The sequence below is a fragment of the Paramormyrops kingsleyae genome, chromosome 16, assembly GCF_048594095.1.
Source record: "Paramormyrops kingsleyae isolate MSU_618 chromosome 16, PKINGS_0.4, whole genome shotgun sequence".
NCBI classification, from domain to species: Eukaryota; Metazoa; Chordata; class Actinopteri; order Osteoglossiformes; family Mormyridae; genus Paramormyrops; species Paramormyrops kingsleyae.
Window position 1 is genome coordinate 29,994,802 of NC_132812.1, and position 18,535 is coordinate 30,013,336.

An 18,535-nucleotide genomic window follows, 5' to 3' on the forward strand; every position below is an offset into this window, starting at 1 on the left:
GGTATAATTAAGGCATGTTTGCAAGCTGAAAAGTGAGGTTGTTTTTGTATTACACTGACCAGATAGATAGCGGACTACTATGGCGTTGGGCTTGCTGGCAGTAAGGGCAGCGACGTGCCGCCCTTTGCCCGCTGGGCTCCTTTTCCAGCAAATCCGCTGACGTCCTGGCAGTTCCACCAGCCTTTGAAATGTGACCTGCAGGGCAGACGCTTCAGCTGACATTGACACAGAAGTGCCTGTTTGGACACAGTGTCCTGTGTGTGAGATCAAACTGCCCCTGCCTCTTTGTAGGCAAAGCTGATAAACTTTGTGTTTTTAATTTACCAGCCTGGAGAGTTCATCAGGGCTCAGAATTGCCCCCAGAGGCACGTTAAAAAGGAAACACACCTTTATATGATTAATGGGGGATTTTAATTACTGCCAGCGTGCCAGAGATCTTCTTCTCCTGTTTGTTTTTTGGGTGCTGCAGGATCAGGGGTTCGATAACAGAGCTTGAAAAAAGTGATGTTTGATTTGATTGGTTAAAGTTTAGTTGCTCTTCGGTTTCCTAGACCATCCCCTGTGTATCTTGTCCTGCTCTTCATGAATTTGCAATCACAGCTTCTTTCTCTACCACAGTGATGCATTCTGCTTTTTCGCCGGTGGTACCAACACAGTAGAATCTGTAGTGTTTGTAGCATTCGTATGATAACCTTGGAAGGCTGTCAGCTAGTGCTGTCACGATAACCGGAATATTGCAATACCGCAGCATTCACAACCGCGGGCGATGGCAAGCAACCGCCACAATTAGTGTTCACATTTTTTTTTCTTTTCTTCATGAGGCTAGACCCTCCTTGTTTAACCCTTCGGTGCATGCATTGTTTAACCCTACCATTATTTTAGGGGGGTCCCCCCCCCCCCCCCCCCCCCCCCCCATGGCACCTCCTGCCCCCCCTTGAAGGTCAAGTTAATTTTATTTAATTTAATTTTCTATATAGTGCCAGATCATAACAGAGGTCATTTAAGGTTACCTTTCCTATAGAACAGGTCTATACAGTGTCCTTTTATTAAACAAACTAAATAGCCTTATGTTATTTATCTTATTTACACAACAGCTTGTCATTTTTGTCTCTACACGGTCGCGCGTTTACAATCCTCCTCCGCTGTCTGTATCGTGCATAGCAGAGTTCCGTCCCGATGTGCGCGCACAGACACGTGCACAGACACGTGCACGCACACTCAGGTGAGCACACTCCCACCAGCGGACAGAGAGCGCGTGTTGGAAAATATGTCGCGTGAAAAGCAGACAAAAATATCTGCGCTGTTATATTGACTGCTGTCATTAAACGAGACACATGAACACCATGAAACCTGTCTGTGTCTGTCTGCCCCCCCCGCCCCCCCCTGCTGTGAACCTAGCATGTGTATGTATAAGAGAAATTGGTTAAGTTTAACTTATCCTGCCAAATGTACGCATTAGGTGCTGCTTAAATGGTCACTATGTAACATATACTTATTACGCAGGGACCAGAAGTGGGACATGAAACGTAGAAAAACATAACGTTATTTTAACATAATAAACAATGTTCTTTTTTTTTTACCTTTATGACCAACTTCCTGAACAGCGGACAGGTCCTAGAATGCTCATATTAAAAAGCAGTGATATACCTAATAATAGCCAACTGATAAGACTTATTTATACAGCATTAAAATCAGGATAAATTAGTCATTTGCAAAAGCATCACGCGCACATATCAAACTGCTGTACTATCGCATATCACTGTATAGAGCTACCCCGAATCACCGCTGTGGAAATGGCTTTACCCCCACAGCCCTATTGTCAGCTATAAACGTTGAACGAGGTTGGCTGCCTTCACGCATTATGGAATACAGATATGGTGTGAATGGGATTCCCCTCCTGGGAGCCGCCTTGTGCATTTCTGCCTGAAACCCTCCCTAGACTTTAATAAAGAGCTCATTCATTTACAGTCATTCTAGCTGCAGAGTGTTTGACCCTTGAAATTTCTCTCTTGCGTTCTTGGAGATGATCATTGTGTAGTTGTGCATCTCTGCCCTGTTGTGTGTCTTTTCTGTAATTGTGCGGATCCCAGGTGCGTTTAGTGGAGATTACTGTAGGTCCGCTTTGCCCCTTCCGGGCCATTACTGCCCTCATCGCCAGAAGTCTGCTCGGGACAGAGGAAGGAGGGGTATGTCCCATCAGCTGTAACAAGAACACCTTGACAGGCTTAGAATCTTAATGTGGGCAGTGGTGGCTTGATGGTTACGGAAGCACACTTGTAATTGAAAGATTGCAGGTTTGAATCCCCGACCAGCAAGGCACCACTGAGGTACCCTGAGCAAGGTACCGCCCCCAAGCACTGCTCCCGGGTGCTGAATTAGCTGCCCCTGCTATGTCACGAAAGTCACATATGGGTCAAATGCAGAGGTCACATTTCGTTGTTGCGCACTGTGTGCTGTGGTGTGTTGACAATGACCACTGATCACCAAATTCTAATTCTAAAGATTAGAGATGCACGGACTATTGGTATCGGCTGATATAGCAACAACTTGCCATTGGTTAAAAATGAGCCAATATTTACCCTCTAAAATGGTGATGCATATCGCTTGGCACACCCGTGTGCTAAACTATTAGAAAAATGTCTGCTGTGTGGAATTATTTTAAATTTAGTGAAAAGGACGTTAGAAATGCATTTGGCAAACATTACTCTGCTGAAATTTCTTGAGGAGGATCTACTAATAAAAATTTCTGCACAACAAATTTGATGGCTCACCAAGGCAAGACAGTGAAGAGACTGAAGTGTTTCTGATAAACAAATCCATTCCTATAAAGAATGTAGAGTACTGCGGAATAACGTGAATCTGTCGGCAATGCAAGTGTTTGATAGCAAAAGAAAATTCAGTGCAGACCGAGCAAAATCAAGATATTACTTGAAAACTGGAGTTTATCAGACTTAATTGGCTCGGTTTATAAATGTCACAAATATATAAGTTGAGATGTACACAGTTATAAAATACAGTGCTCTAGGACTCATGTTGGTGGTTCCTTACCAATAAGAAATACTTTTTCATATTTTTGGAATGTAATTAATTTTTTAATTTATTTGGTTGTCACATTGTGTGAGTTTTACTTGGGCCTATTGGTCCATTTAGGCAAATGCGTGCTATGTTACAGGTTGTTATATCTGCACAGACGTTTGGTTGGGTTATATTCGAGTATTGTATCCAATTAACAGAATTATTTACTTTAGGCCTGTATAACTGCTGTCCGTCATACGCAGGCTGCAGTGTCCATATACGAGGCATTGCTCAGTTACGCGAGCTGAGCTTGGTGGTAGCGGTACCTGACCTTGGCCATCTGCTCCGTGTGGTGACAGCACTGCTGTGTCTACGTGCTGCCGCACCTTCGCTGTTCTGGGAGTATTCCTTCTGGGAGGGGGGGGGGGGGGGGGGGGGGGGGGTTGCTATGCTATGGTATGGTATGGTTCCTCCAGGCTATAATACTTCTAGTAGCGGTTTTATTCCATTGTCTTAAGAGTGATGGTGTTCATGATTTCTTGCCCCTTGCCTGTTTCTCCTGTTGCAGTTTTTTTTAACCCGTGTCTTGAGAATTATTTTTACATTATTACTTTATCCACATGGTCTTTTAAAAGAATGAAATTTTTAGTACAGTGAAAAGCTATGAGTGTGCAGTACGATTACACATTAGAGCACGTTCCTTTAATTTTAATGACCATCTGCTGTAGAATTGACTAGGTCAAGGGTTGGGGAGTTGCATGAATAGCAATAATAAAAGACAACTGACTGTTGGAGTATGTGGCTGCACAGCAGGGCTCGTTAACCTGCTGCTCTGCATTAGATTTTATGGAGGCTTTTTTTTTTTGCTGTGCCATCTTTTCCAGTAACTATGACCAGTGTTTCTCATATGGCAGGCACACCTGCAGGTGTTATGCTTGAATGGTTCCTGCTAGGTTTGCTGGGTTTCGTTGCTGTCATCAGGTCTCCACAGTGAAACGGCTCTTGCTCACTCTGGGTTTGATCAATCAGTTTCTATTCTGCACTTGCCGGTCTTGGTGGAAAAAAGGGAACAACCAAGCGACAAAATATTTGTGGTTTGATGTGCAGGTTTCTGCGGATGACTGTCCATCTTTCACCCCATCCGTTGTGCTTGCGCTTCACTTGGCCACCTTCCTATATGCATCTCATTATGATACTTTGTGCACATTTGTGATCTTGCCTGGATGTGAGCAGGACCTCTCATGCATTGGAAGTTACTGAAGGCCTTTGTAGTGTACTCTACCCTACATACAGCCTACCTTTAGGAATGCTTTCTGAATCTTCAGTCTTTGCCTCACTAATACACTACTGTGTGCATTGTCATTCTGATTAAACTATACATGTTTTATTATAAATGTAAGGTAGATTGGCAGATATGGAGGGATATGGTGGTGTTAAATACGTACTATTCCTGTTGTGGTGGTGATTTATTTCACCTTTTTGAGCTCTTGGGTTGATGAGACTTGGGTTACTTGGCTAAGTCTTTTTGTCAAGCATGCCTTTTTAAACCTACATCATAAGTCAGATGTTTCTGTGGAAATCGTAATTTCACACCCTAGAGTTTTGGGTTTCATTCCTGTTCTCACTCTATATGTTTTGAGTTGGCTCGTTCTCCCTGGGTTTGTGAATGTTTCTCCTTGGCAGTCTGGTATTCTCCCACAGTCCGAAGGATATGAGTTTTGGCACATTTTTATTAAATTGCCCTTAGTGTGTGATTGCGTGCCCTGCAACAGACTGGCATCCTATCCAGGGTGTCTGTTCTCCGGGATAGCTTCCAGGCTCTTCTCGATCCGGCATTAAAGAAAATAAGAAATTCAGGAGTCAGCTTTGCTCAGTCTACTTTGGTTGGATGGGGAATGCACCGTTTTTTTGTGACATAAGCACATCTCTGTTATTTGGCTTCCCTGGGTGTTTAATATTAGACGTGCTGAAGACCCTGGACTGAACCAATGCTGTTTAGCCCACTAGCTGGCTAGTCCTCCCACAGGATCCCACTCCATACACCCTGTGAGTGTCCCAGTCCTCTCTTAGTCATCCTGCAGATGCCCAATAACCTATGGAGCCAGTTGTGATGGTTCAGTGTGGTGGCATGTGCTGGTTGTCCTGTGATGAGATGCTTTTCATGCTCTTCTGAAATGGCATCTGCTTTGCTGTGTCACTGATAAACACATTGACCTGAATCGAATCAAACACTTCAGCCGTCAATGGCAGGTTGTCTTCGCCAGCTCTATCGCTCAGCCCTGATGTGGCGTGAGAGAGGGGTTTCCATGGTGACGCCGGCGGCCGTGCTGGCAGGTCTGAGGAGTCCCCGGCGTAGGCAGGAAGCTAGATTGAGGCAGAGCTGCAATCCTCGCACACTGGCACTCGCTGCGCTGGCTGCTAATACCTGTGAAAAGGATTAATGATCACAGCAAGGTCTTCGTGTGGATCTGTTCGTCCGTCTGCTGCCACGAGCAGTTCGCGGTTCGTGGAGCTCGTAGCCGGGGTTGCGAGTGTCGTGTCTTCTGTGTCAGCCTTGGGAGTAACCGTGCTTTTCCTTTCCTCTGCTTTTCAGGGCGATTAAAGCATTTCAGGAGGTGCTTTACATCGATCCCAGCTTCTCTCGAGCCAAGGAGATCCACCTGCGGCTTGGACTGATGTTCAAAGTCAACACAGACTACGAGTCCAGCCTTAAGGTATGTGGCCCGCACATTACTAAGCATGGCTTTCCGGTCCGCCTCCATTAGTGGGCGTGGTCGCGTTACTCTATTCTCCCGCTCGGAGGCATTAGATCATGTGACGGTCCTGGTGCATTGGTCCGGTCGTGTTTTTCCTGGAGCGTTCCGTTTCGCCAGTCACCAGCAGTGAGAGGCAGGGTGCCATCAAAGCGCTGCTCTCCGTGGAGCTGCCTGCTGCCGCGGTTTTGGCGCGGCTCCGAGGTCGGGCCAGGAGTCGTGCCGTGCGGCTGCCTGTGCGCCCCCTGGTGTACGGCCGCCCCCCGCAGAGGTCCGTCCCCATGCATCCCACTTGCGGCCTTTACAGAGATGTTACGAGGAGCGAGCCACTCGCCCGGGCGTGACCCAGCGTGACAGCATGCATGCAGAGGGTCCATATGGACACAGCCGTCCAGTGAGGGAACACAGAGCCAATGCCAGGGGGGCTCAGTCACAGCCCCCACTCTCCTCTTTTTTGCTCTCTCTGTCTCACTTGTTAGCTTGTTTACTTACTCTCTGGCTTTTTCCATGCTTCCGCTGCCCCCATGCCCACCCGCAAGTGTAGTCTGCTTCCATCCAGCATGATGCCGCTTCGTCTTAGTTGTGCAAGTGACCATATAGACTGAAACATGGACTGTCTGGCAGGGAGCTTGGAGGGAGCAAAAACATGGACTGTCTGGCAGGGAGCAAAAACATGGACTGTCTGGCAGGGAGCAAAAACATGGACTGTCTGGGAGGGAGCAAAAACATGGACTGTCTGGCAGGGAGCAAAAACATGGACTGTCTGGCAGGGAGCAAAAACATGGACTGTCTGGCAGGGAGCAAAAACATGGACTGTCTGGCAGGGAGCAAAAACATGGACTGTCTGGCAGGGAGCAAAAACATGGACTGTCTGGCAGGGAGCAAAAACATGGACTGTCTGGCAGGGAGCAAAAACATGGACTGTCTGGGGGTCCCCAAGGAATGGGTTCAGAAACACTGGCTTAGGGTGTGAGGTGGGGGGGGAGATTGGTGTCCAGGTAACCCAGGCAGATCTCTGTAAAAACTGTAAAGACATTCACCATCGTCAGCTGTTGACATTTCCGATTTTATAAATAGGGACTTGCTCCAGACTGTCTGGTCAGGATCCTTTTTGATGGTGTCTCACAGCACCCCCAAACCTGCACCCCCCCCTGAAAAGTGCGGAGTCACGGCTGTGTCTGCCTCGAAGCATCAAGTGTCATTAGGCAGCCATGTTGCTCTGCTGAATTGGAAGGTGTTGGGCGACTAGCGTCGCGAAGCGTGCATGGGATACTGAAGCGTGCATGGGATACTGAAGCGTGCATGGGATACTGAAGCGTGCATGGGATACTGAAGCGTGCATGGGATACTGAAGCGTGCAGAAGGAGCGGCTTGGTAACATGGCGACCAGCGCTCGGTGACATCCACTCACTGTCCTCTGGATTACCTTTGTTGCAGCTGATTTTGACAGTGTTGTTTCTCCTGTCTGCTAATTTGGTGGAGCTGTTGTTCTTGCCATTCCTTGCTGTCTGAATGGATTTGCCAGTGATGGATGCACCTTATGGCAGAATTTGACTAAAGGTTCTGTTTTTTTTTTGCGCCTTTTCTCCGTTTTTCTTTTTTTTTTAACTTTTGGCATTGCATATCGTTTAGCATATTTCCACAGAAGTGATGATAAAGCTTCTAATATTGGCTCTTTACTAATAAGCAAGGAATCGTTAATTGAAAGTTTTACAGTGAAACCTGCCGTGTTTGCTTTTGTTTACTACACTAGTCTGACTGGAGCTTGTGTATTAAAATGAACAGGTGGTTTGTATGTAACAAATAGCTAGGAGATCAAGCGCTTTTGAGGGCTAATTAATTCCTGTTTTGGCTGTGATCTGTTTGCTTAGAGACTGAAGGTTACTATTAATACTGTGTGAAGGTGCATTTCCCTGCAGCTGCCGTGTGCTGGTCGTCAAACTGTCAGCTTATTTTATTTGATACCTTGTGTGGGCATCATGTTAGAATGGCTGATGGTTGCCAGAGTCATTTCCACAGTAATTCTGCATGACTTGGCGTGCTTGGACATCTGTGACAAGGAGGCACGATTTCATGTGTAATTACTATCAGTGTTGTCCTGCATGTGTCTGTACTGCAAGAAAGCAGCCCCGTTGAAGTCTGAACAGTCCTTATAGGGGTCGAGAAGGTTTCACTACACTTATAATGGAGGTCAAGGGTCATTTCTAGGAAGGACCAAATGCTGACCGTCTTTCCATCTTGTTCATCATACGCTCTTTGTATGGCTGTTGCAGAATCTTTTGGTGTGAACAGTGACTCCACCTTTGTGCAGGAGACCAGCTGATCAGCAGTTGTTTACTCATTTTTAGATCTTTATTACTCGTAATTTTACCTTTTTATATTGTATTGTATAGTGTGGTTATCATTACCTTTCTTCAGGCTCTTATGAATGGAATTTTCTTCCTGTTCTGTTGCAGCATTTTCAGCTGGCGTTAATCGACTCGAATCCCTGCACTTTGTCCAAAGCTGAAAGTAAGTACTGCTGTCTTCTCCTCCTTGACTTGTTGATGAATGACAAGAAGAGGGAAGCTGTGGATTCACAGCAATATATCTAATGTACTTTTATTCTTGCTTTCTGGTCATGAATTTGTCGTTCTGGTTACCTAGGGAACACAGTCCCTGTGTGCTTTGCTGAAGGCATTAGATATAGGCCTCAGAATCTCAAGATGCGTCAGGTTGCTCATTGCCTCTCCTCTGTAAACTTATTTGTTCTTTAAATATTTGTTTTTCCCCCACAGTTGAGTTTCACATTGCTCATTTATATGAAATTCAGGTAAGCCTGTTCAATTTTGGTTTTCCATATTTTACTCCTGTCATGACTTCGTGCTGATATCTATCTGTGCCTCGGTTGTTTGGATGGGGATTTCAAGGCTCGTGGCATGTTTTCTGCCAGTGGTGGTAACAGCTGAACTCCAGGTTATGATCTCTGAAATGTCACACTTTTCCAAATTAGACCAGCCTACAGATGCCACAGCCTTGTCTTGTATTAAGTGGCCTTCAGGTATTCTCTCTGCTTTTCATAGTATGGGTACATTGTTATTTTAACAGTATTCATGCAAAACCATAGCGTCAGCTCTGCGTCATCGCTTTCATTCACATTTCCATTTTTTTTTTTTGTTACCAATTTTTTTTTTCTGTTCCCATATTGACAAAATTTAGACAGGTGCCTTTAAAAAGCATTTTTTTTGGTCAGTGTGAGGTGTTGCCAGGGTAATATCGGTCCGTCTTAGATGGTCGTATCGCTGAGCTGAGTGTTTCTTTCCTCCCTGCATTTCTGTTGTGTTGGTGGAAAGGAGGTTTGGCCTGTCAGTGTTGCTGGGCGCTCTCCCTCTTGGTAATTTTCACCCTGAATAATTAACACCCGTGGGATTCTTTGCTGTGTTTCAGTCAAGGCGCAAATATTTTTATAAGCCCCCCCCCTGCCCCATGTGGCAAAGCTAAAGTCTACTGTGAACTGCACCATTCTAATTTGCACCCAACTTTCTTGGGTACATTTATGTAAATGATTGCTGATGTTTTTTTAAAATTCTTACCCACTTGTCATTGTGTGTAGGGGGTGAGAGGCTGCAGTCGGTTTTGCGTGGTGTCTTACGTTTGGGTCTGATTGGAGTCAGGCACCATGTGTGTGGACCATAACGGCCCGACTCTTCAGAACTACCCGGGATATTTGTGTTTTAAATCTGTAGCTGTGAGCCTCAGAGACGTAAATTATCAAGCGATTTGCTTATTTTCCCCGAGAAAACATTTTTACCCATGTGTCTTATAGCCAAAATATTTAACTTGAGTGTTTGAGTGGTCTATGTTTATAGTCTCCTACTTTTATCACTTTTACCCACCAGGTAATAGGAGTGCTGCTTTAAAAGCTGTTTGTAGACTGCCGATAAGCTAGTCTAGGGTTTGAAAACTTAACGTCCTCCCTGAGGTCAGTAAGGAAAACAAGTGCTTGTTTTCTGGGCTGCGATTGGTGGGCAGCTTCAGACAACTAGAAAAAAATACCACTTGTTGGGTCTGGCTTGGCCTCTTCCAGACGGACCCTCCCCCAGCGGCCGTCTGCCTCTCGACAGTCTGAGTCGTCGGTGTTATCACTTTGCGCTCTCCGTTGGCGTGAAAGGTCCCACATTGTCTGACTGAGTGGCGCCTGAGTGGCGCTTGTCTGGCCGGATACAAACCCGTAAATCCGAGTTCTTCCACTGGCTGACCAGCGTGTGCCCCGCATGTCTCCCACAGATGAAGTACCGTGCGGCTAAGGAGGCGTATGAACGTCTTCTTCAGACAGAGAATCTCCCAGTACAGGTGAAGGCAGCCACGCTGCAGCAGTTGGGTAAGTGCGTGTCTGGGCTGAGATTGGATAGGGAGGGGGGTGCATTTGATATTATTAAAAAAAATGTCTTTAGTACATGGAAGAATATTCTAATTATTTACACAGCAGTATGGCTGATTTGTGTTTTTGCTGCTTTTTACGAAGCTCATTTGCCTGGTTAGAGAACTTTTTGAGAGAGATGTTGTCTGTGATGGTGTGCTCCACACAGCAGTGTATTATATAGTCAGATTATAGACCGATCACTGGCTTTTGAGTAATTTATTTGTGACTAGTTAACACTGCAGTGTTTATTTGCAGCATCATGGTTTCAGTCACTGCTGAACACTTGTGTACAGTGCGGGTGGAGCACGGCTTATTTTCCTTGATTCTCCACGTCTCTGTTCCCTAACCCTCAGCATTCAGAAGTCAGCAAAGTGCAGACAAACGCTGGCTGCTTTTCTGCAATAGCTGCTTTGAACCCTCCCCTGAAATCTCCTTTCAAAGCCTTCCACTGCCGAATGTTTGCCTGCCATAAAACCATTTCCATTAGCTTGGAATTGCCAGTTGCCATGGTGAGCCCCTTCTGGTGGGCTTGCCACAGGAGTAGGGGGGAGCGCTGTCTCGTTTGTGCTTGTGAGCGTGTGGGATTGGCTCTCTAGGGGTCTTTTGAAGGTGCTTCTTGGTGGTGGTGGGGGGGGGGGCACTCCCCTTGCTCAGCACTTAAATGAGCCATTTGCCATCTTTATGGGTTCTAACATGTATGTTTTCTCCGTAACTCATCCTTGTTATGAAAGGATGTCTGGCCATTTATCTGCTAAGATACAGAAGTGGCCTGCTTTAGTTAAAGCAGGAGTAAAGAGTGTTTCTCCCTTGTGTGCTCCTCTCCCTCAGGATGGATGCATCACACTGTAGATCAGCTAGGAGACAAAGCCAGTAAGGACAGCTATGCTATTCAGTGTCTGCAGAAGTCTTTGGAAGTGGATCCTAATTCTGGACAGTCTTGGTACTTCCTTGGCCGGTAAGCATGCAACAGGAGCTGTTTTGAATGTTTGCTTTCAAACAAGTTGCACACCACTGATAGTTTTTGAATTTAAATTAGTTTTTAACTGTTATAGTTCATTCAAAGCTCTTCTCAGATGCAAAGAGGATTGGCTGTGAGATTTTGGAATGTTGCATGAACAGGTACAGACACTTGTCTGATTTTTGCATCTTTTTCACCAGGTGCTACTCAAGTATTGGGAAAGTTCAGGATGCCTTCGTTTCCTACAGACAGTCCATCGATAAGTCGGAGGCCAGTGCGGATACGTGGTGCTCAATAGGGTGAGGAATTCACAGGCGTGGTGGAGTTTACCTCCTGTCGTCCACCATAGAAATGACATTTGTGTGCTGGTTTCATTGGTAACTACCTGCAAATGTTCCCTGAGGGCTGATGCTGCCAAGAATGACTCTTGGGTTTGGGGTGGGACTCTGGTATCTCTAGGGCCCCACCTGGCTCCAGGCAGGGAAGGGGCATTTCCTGTAGACCCTGGCCACCTCAGCCCCCTCCTCGGCCTCCTCCTGCCCTCTGCCGCCAGCTTCCCTGCTCTGTCCTGCAAGGAGACGGAGCCTCACGTTTCTGCTCTGCCCCGCAGCGTGCTGTACCAGCAGCAGAACCAACCGATGGACGCCCTGCAGGCATACATCTGCGCGGTGCAGCTGGACCACGGGCACGCCGCCGCCTGGATGGACCTGGGCACCCTGTACGAGTCGTGCAGCCAGCCGCAGGACGCCATCAAGTGTTACATTAACGCCACGCGGAGCAAGTCCTGTAGTAATGCCACTGCTCTCATGGCCCGGATAAAATGCCTTCAGGTAGAGATGCTCGTCTCTAGCTGGGGTGTGGGGGCTTTGGCAGGCACCCTGCCAGTGTGGTGTGAGCTGCTGTTGCTGATTTTTGGGGGGGGGGGAGGGGTGCTGTGCTTTGAAATAGTGAGAGATGATTGGATCATTGTGGGTGTTCACCTGCTGAGAAAGTGACACTTCACTTTTTTATTCATTTACTTATTTACCTATCTTTTGTGTTTGCCACTTAAAGTCTGTATGAGTGAGAACATTTCCACCAATAATGTAAATCATAATTTCATAACATCCAGAACATTTTTCCCCACTGTTTATAGATTTGTTTCATTAATTTAATATATTAACAGTTAAATTTGTGATATTTGTCTGAAATAGTTACACTGACAGGTCTGCTAACTTGGCAGGCCCTAGTAGAAACCAGATTTTATTTATTTATTTTTACTTCTCTGAAGTAGATCAGTAAGCATTAAATGTGTTTTTACACGATTTTTCCTAGGCTCAGTTGTGTAACCTCCAACAAAGTAGTCTGCAGAGTAACAGTAAAATACTTCCCAGTATAGAGGAGGCATGGAGCTTACCAATCCCAGCAGAGCTAACATCCAGGCAGGGCGCCCTGAGCACGGCCCAGCAGGTGAGACGAGAGAGCCCCGTCCTGTTAGAGACCTCGCACTGGGCCGCCCTTGCTAACCACTTACAGCAGTCCTGCTTGTCTGGGGACTAGCGGCGCTGGGCTGGGCCGCGGGCAGGTTCCCCCGCTGTCCCAACGCGCTCGCGACCCAGGAACCCGCATGCTTGTCTCATGTCTCCTTTTATAAGCAGAGAGAAATTATAATGAACGACGGACATGCTCGCTGATTGTAATGGTTAGTGAATGTGGCCTTTTTCTGGGGTATCGTCATGTATCCTTCCTGATATGAGTCTTCAAAGCCTGTGCTGCAGTGCTGTTTAGCTTGTGTGCCTGAGTAGCGTTCCGTGTTAGAGGTGTGTATGTGTGTGTTTATGCAGGGGGGCAGTCAGCTAGCTGAGCGGAGTATCACTCGAAGGAAGTCGTAGTGATGTAATGTAACATGGCCACACCCCCGAGGGGGGCAGTGTGCACTCTTCGTACTGGACAGTCTAGCCTTCACGTTCCCCATTCTTAAAGGTTCTTTTTTTGAGGGGGGTGCCCCTTCTGTTTCTTTCTACAGCCATAGCACCCATTAACAGTCTGAATAATATGCTCATTCATTTCCCCAACATGCCAAAATCTGCTAGCCATCAGAATGAGACTGCATGGGTGTCTGACAGTAACTTCATTGACATAAGCTGATTAGGTTGAATGGTGACTATTTCTGTGTTTGTGCAGTTTGTACACAAGGGATTTAAATTGCCATTTTGCTTGTTTTATTTTTGGGATGAAATGTGACAAGTGGGGCGGAACTGTTTCTTCTGAATAATGTGAAACAGGCGTCTAAGTTTGGCGAAGCGTAGGCCCAAGTGCCAAGTTATAGAACTGCTGTGTGCTCTTTTTACTAGCTAATCCTTTTTTAAACATTCAGTTGGTCTCAGGACAAATGTTTAAATAGCCAATGGCAAGTCATTCTTATTCCAGCCAAGAGAAGCAGGGCTGTGTTTTGCTGGCTTTGGTGTGTTTACCACCAGGAACAGAGCAATAGGTGGTCAAAGAGTTATTGATGGAAATCTTACCTCTGAAGTCGTGTATGACAAATGACACAAACCGCTTTTTTTGAAGGAAAAAACCCTGAATTTTATGTTTTATGAAATGAACAATAATTTAAAGAAATATTTTCATTGTTAATGGCAGAGATGCTATTTCATGATCGCCTTCATTTTGCTGTAATTGTATGTATTTGCTGTAAAATGGATGATGTGGATCTAGTTCTGCAGTTTTGGCCGCAGAACTTGCTGGTAGGTGGCTGAAGTTAATTGCAGTTCCTTATGGTGTTTGTTCATGCTAGGCCTGTAAACCTCATCAGAATAGCGAGGGGGTTCTGGGGCAGCCCCATATTCCATCTCAGACAGCACCTCTGCACACGGGCCAATCAAACCAGGCTGATGAGCAGTGTAGCCCGGCCAAGAGGAAGAGAACACTGAGCCCAGCAAAGGTACTGTGGAGGCACTGCGCACTTGGTCTCCAAGGATTTTTTTTTTTATGCAGCTCCACACATTGTTGCATTGTTGGTTTATGGATTAGTCATACATACCCCCTCCCATCCAAAATGCAGAGTTCACCCGATTCCTGGGCCAACCATCCAGTTCAACGGCAAGCCCCTGACTGGGGCTTAACCCCGCAGAGGCTCCAGGTGTGTATGTGCCGCTAAGCAGGGAATGAGTAACACGCTTGGCCCAAAGATACTCATTTACTGCCCCCTCCTTTGGTGCCACAGCTCCTGGAACAGTTGCGGGCCAACAGGACCAACCTGAAGCATGTTCAGCTGCAGATGCTGGAGCAGCTGGAAGCCCAGTTTGCAGTCATGCAGCAGGTAAGGAGTTACTGTAAAGGCACTGGAACCGAGTAGTTTTACCGTTTTTCTTTTGTGCATCACTTTGGTTCAACTTCGGTTCTGTTCCAATGTGCTTGATAAACTTGGCTAGTTGCATTTCAAATGGATACATGGTCCCTTTCTCCGACAGACAAAACAGAATGCGTCTGGACAGGTGCGACCCGCTGTTCATAACGGGCCCGCCGCCAACCCGCCACTGCCAGTGAACGCCCTCCCCTCCGCTCAGCACCCCCATGCTGCTCTGTCCCGGACGCCCTCCGCTTCTCAGCCTGTGCTCCGGCTCCCCTGCACTGCCCACCCCTCAGCCAATGGGCCTTTCCCCACTGGCTCCGCTCTGGCGCAGGCTCACGCGGATACTGTCTCAGTAGGCAATAATCACGTAACGGGAATGGGAAGCAATGGAAATGTGCCTTACCTGCAGCAAAACTCTACACTACCTCATAACTGCACAAACCCAACCAGCAGCAGCAGCACAGAGGAGCAGCGGAAAAGCCAACACACAAACTCCACTCAGGTAGGCAGCTTTGCCCCGCCTCCTTGTTTACATATGCACTGAAAACACATGGGATCTCCAGGACTTGTAATCCACGGGACTGCCCATCTTTTAGTAGGCACTTTCTTTTAAAGTGATGCACGCTTTTTTTGAGAAAGCAGAGTCAGCCAGTCCCTGGAGCAATTCGGGGGTTAAGAGCCTTGCTGAAGGGCAAGGATTTGTATCAGCGGCCTTCTGATCACTGGTGCAGTGTCCTGTCTGAGCCGCAGCCCCCAGGACACAGATCATCTCTGACACATGCCCAGCCATAAACAGGATATCATTCCACTCTGGCAGGCTGTGATCCCCCCCCCGCCCCTTTGCTCCCCCCATAGACATATTGACTCGTGTAAATGTAGAGATGCACAATCTCCATAAAACCATATCACACCAGACAGCTACTTGATATTTTGATGCAAAGTCACCCAAATAATGGAAAGGCTTGGTGTCATTACCGGGTCACATTCACTGGCTTTTTAATGACGACGTTGAGTGTTGCGATATCGCAGTGGTAAAGCCCCCAGTATCGGGTAAGCACATTTTCAGAATCCCCTTATGTATGTAGAATGGTCTCGTGGTAGTGATACAGCATAATGAGGTGCAAAGGTCTGGAGTAGATTTTACTGTGATCGGACAATGTGCTGTACTTAACACAACTGATGAAATATTGTGTTAAAAATGCAAAATATTTCTGTAATATAACACAGTGATTCTTTCCCTGCATGACGCTCTCAAACTTCATTTCAGTGCACAGTAATTGCCCTCCCCCCGATTATGTGACAGGAAGTTGTAGGGGGGATGAATAAGAGAATGTTTACTTGATCGTCAATGGCTTGATTGTCTGCCCTGACCCTGTTGTCGCGAGTGGGTCAGTACGGGGCGCTGAGCTAAAGGTGTGTTTCTACTCCGTTTCTACTCAGGGGCTTCAAAAAGGTCCAGGTTCGCATTTGGCAGGTCCCAATGGCGAACAGACTTTCTCTTCCACTGGGACTACCCAGCATTCCCAGGCAGCTGGCACTGGCTTTCTCAATCAGGTCGGGCATTCCACCATGCCTGGCAGTTCATTAGCACAGGGGGCTGCTCTTAATCACCTGGCCCCCCTGCCTCCTAGTGCTACCTCAGGTGGACATCAAGGCATTATCTTAACCAAAGAGAGCAGGCCCTCTGGTCCCAGTGGGGCAGCGGGGCCTGATGGCGGCAAACATTCGGCAGGGACGCCAAACAGCGCTGCCATCACGCAGGGACCCCCTAACCATACCCAGCAAGCCACGGCTGATGCTGCCCCAAGCCCCGGCGAGGCCAAGTCACCGGGCATGTTCACTTCAGACAATCCTCAGCTCTCTGCCATGTTCGTGGGAAAAGCTGCGAAGAACGGGGTGGCCACGTCCTGCGAGAGAGTCCATAACGAGAACTCTGTGGCCTCTTCGCCCTGCTCGGCCATGTCAACAGCCACCCCCTCCCCCAAGTCTGTGGAACAAACCACCACTAACAGTGTTGCCAGCCTTAACAGCCCCCTGGCGGGCATGGGACCCACGGTGAACGGCAAAAGTTCGGAGGACTCCCAGAGCCCAATGAAAGTAGATCCAGCAGTGATTAACCATAAGACCACCCCTTTGCTGGTGCCCTCGTCCTCGGTGTCCATCTACCCCAGCTCCTCTGACGTCCTAAAAGCATGCAGGTACGTTGTATTCATAATCACCCAGTAGCTTTGCATGTGTTGTTGCTGTTAGGTATCGGGAGCCAAGTTACTGGTGGAGATTGTTTGCTTTCATGCCAGTGAACATGGCTGTTTTCTGTCGTATAACATACTTCTGTGCCCTTTGGGATAGCGCAGGAATTAGCGGATGCTTGTAGAATTCGACTTTTCCATGACACCACATCCCAACAATGATGCAGCATCAGACTTACTGTGAGAGAGATTCTAAGTGCAGTAGTTTTAAAATAGTTTTAGAATGCTCGGGTTTTGGAATGTGTGCACAGACTTTGTTTCTTTGAATGCAAAAGATCATTTATCTGTTTCAGTGGAATGCTGTTGATGTCTAAATACTACCTGCAAAGGTGTTGAGATCCTGAGCAGCCAGTGACCTTCTAGATTGTGTCGCTTCCTTTATAAACATCTGACATTTTTAGTTTGCACAGTTCATTTTGAAGCAAATGAAAGCCTAAATCAAATTTTCACAGGGGAAAATCAGGTGAAATAGCTTAACCCCTTACTTTTTTGGTCAGGTATGAAGCATTGCATTTTCAGTGGAAGGAAATAGCTTTTGGCATCACAAATACATGTGGAGGTGCAGTGACAAAGGTGCTCTTCCTTTTTGTCTGGCCCTGTGAAATATGTTGGAAAGAACAGGAGAGAGAGGTTGATTCCAGCGCCCACTCTGAGTGACTTCTACTTTGTGCCAAGTAGTGGAGCTGGTCTGCTGTTCAGAATTGGTATCTTCCACGACCAGCCTGGAATCTGCTCTGTTTTTCATGGATGTGAGATTTAACCGTGGGGTGGAGTCTATTTTGCAGTATCCTGACATTTACCGTATCCAGGCTATCCCTGTGAAAAATACCCTGTGATCCCCTATTTTAAGTTTCTCGCCATTGCGTTGATTGATGCATTGAACATGGTCCCTTCAAACTCAATGTCACTGGCCTCACTCAACACACGGGAGAATCTTTTCTGGAGGCGAGAGTTGGATTCATTTTGCAATCAAGCATTTTCCAGTTGATAATAAATTGATTGTAATCAGGTTACTCTGCCCTGCTTTTCTCCAAAGTATCTAACACTCAGTCAGCTGACACAATAACGAAATCGATTCTTTACATTTGACCTGCTGTGTTCTGATACTATGTGCATGAGTGTCTTTGAGCATGGTCTTCATTATGGATAATCCATGCTTTGCCCTCTTTTTCATATGGAAAAACTGCAATACTTCTATATTCTCCCCAATTAAGAGGTCTAATCTTAACGGCCAATGGTTGTCGAGGTATTTATGATACCTTACTGTCTACAGCCCTAAGTTAGGCTTATTCCCCATCAGAGAGAGAGTGTTCTATGTTTCTAAAACCAGCGTCCATTGTCTGAGTTCTAATACATGAGTCCTTTCTTCTCATGTCCTCTCTTTTTTTACTCGTCTAAAAGTCCATAGGTTACAAACCTGCAAATAAAACCGAAGTTTACTATTCTCTTCCAAAAAATAGAAGCAGGGTAATATTATTACCAGAGACGCGCCGACAGATCCAGACGTACTTGACGAATTGGGTATCGGCCATACATGACTGATCCATGTCTAGTACTTATTTTAGTTTTAGGCAGTCTCTAAAACAATCGCTCCTATTTTGTTAAATCTATTTGTACAATGAATCGCACAACAGCTCTTTCCCATTTTGGATGTAATTTTTGTGACATTCAAGCTGAATGCTAATGCTGCCACTCTGGGTGGCGTGGCACTTCTGCATGCTGTGACGTCACTTGCATACCCTTTGCGGTTGGGGGAACATAAGAACATCAGATAAGTGGATGACAATCTGGAAGTATTTTACGCTTTTAACAGCAATTTGCAAT

At 46.5% G+C, this 18,535-nt stretch overlaps 1 protein-coding gene across 4 annotated transcripts in view; it reads left to right on the forward strand.

Annotated features, from left to right (window-relative positions):
- The window catches only part of LOC111856273 (lysine-specific demethylase 6A-like), a 64,051-nt gene that overhangs the window by 31,329 nt on the left and 14,187 nt on the right, over nucleotides 1-18,535 (forward strand). Inside the window, exons 1-13 of one of the 4 annotated variants that reach the window (XM_023836079.2) lie at nucleotides 5,591-5,729; nucleotides 8,225-8,279; nucleotides 8,546-8,580; nucleotides 10,035-10,128; nucleotides 10,999-11,125; nucleotides 11,329-11,427; nucleotides 11,739-11,958; nucleotides 12,443-12,577; nucleotides 13,905-14,051; nucleotides 14,172-14,249; nucleotides 14,334-14,429; nucleotides 14,581-14,964; nucleotides 15,903-16,660. In XM_023836079.2, coding sequence (XP_023691847.2) covers nucleotides 5,691-5,729; nucleotides 8,225-8,279; nucleotides 8,546-8,580; nucleotides 10,035-10,128; nucleotides 10,999-11,125; nucleotides 11,329-11,427; nucleotides 11,739-11,958; nucleotides 12,443-12,577; nucleotides 13,905-14,051; nucleotides 14,172-14,249; nucleotides 14,334-14,429; nucleotides 14,581-14,964; nucleotides 15,903-16,660 — 2,267 coding nt within the window. In that variant the 5' untranslated portion in view covers nucleotides 5,591-5,690. Of the gene's footprint in view, nucleotides 1-5,588; nucleotides 5,730-8,224; nucleotides 8,280-8,545; nucleotides 8,581-10,034; nucleotides 10,129-10,998; nucleotides 11,126-11,328; nucleotides 11,428-11,738; nucleotides 11,959-12,442; nucleotides 12,578-13,904; nucleotides 14,052-14,171; nucleotides 14,250-14,333; nucleotides 14,430-14,580; nucleotides 14,965-15,902; nucleotides 16,661-18,535 lie in introns of those variants that run through there. The other 3 variants (XM_072700921.1, XM_023836077.2, XM_023836078.2) reach the window with 3 other exon arrangements.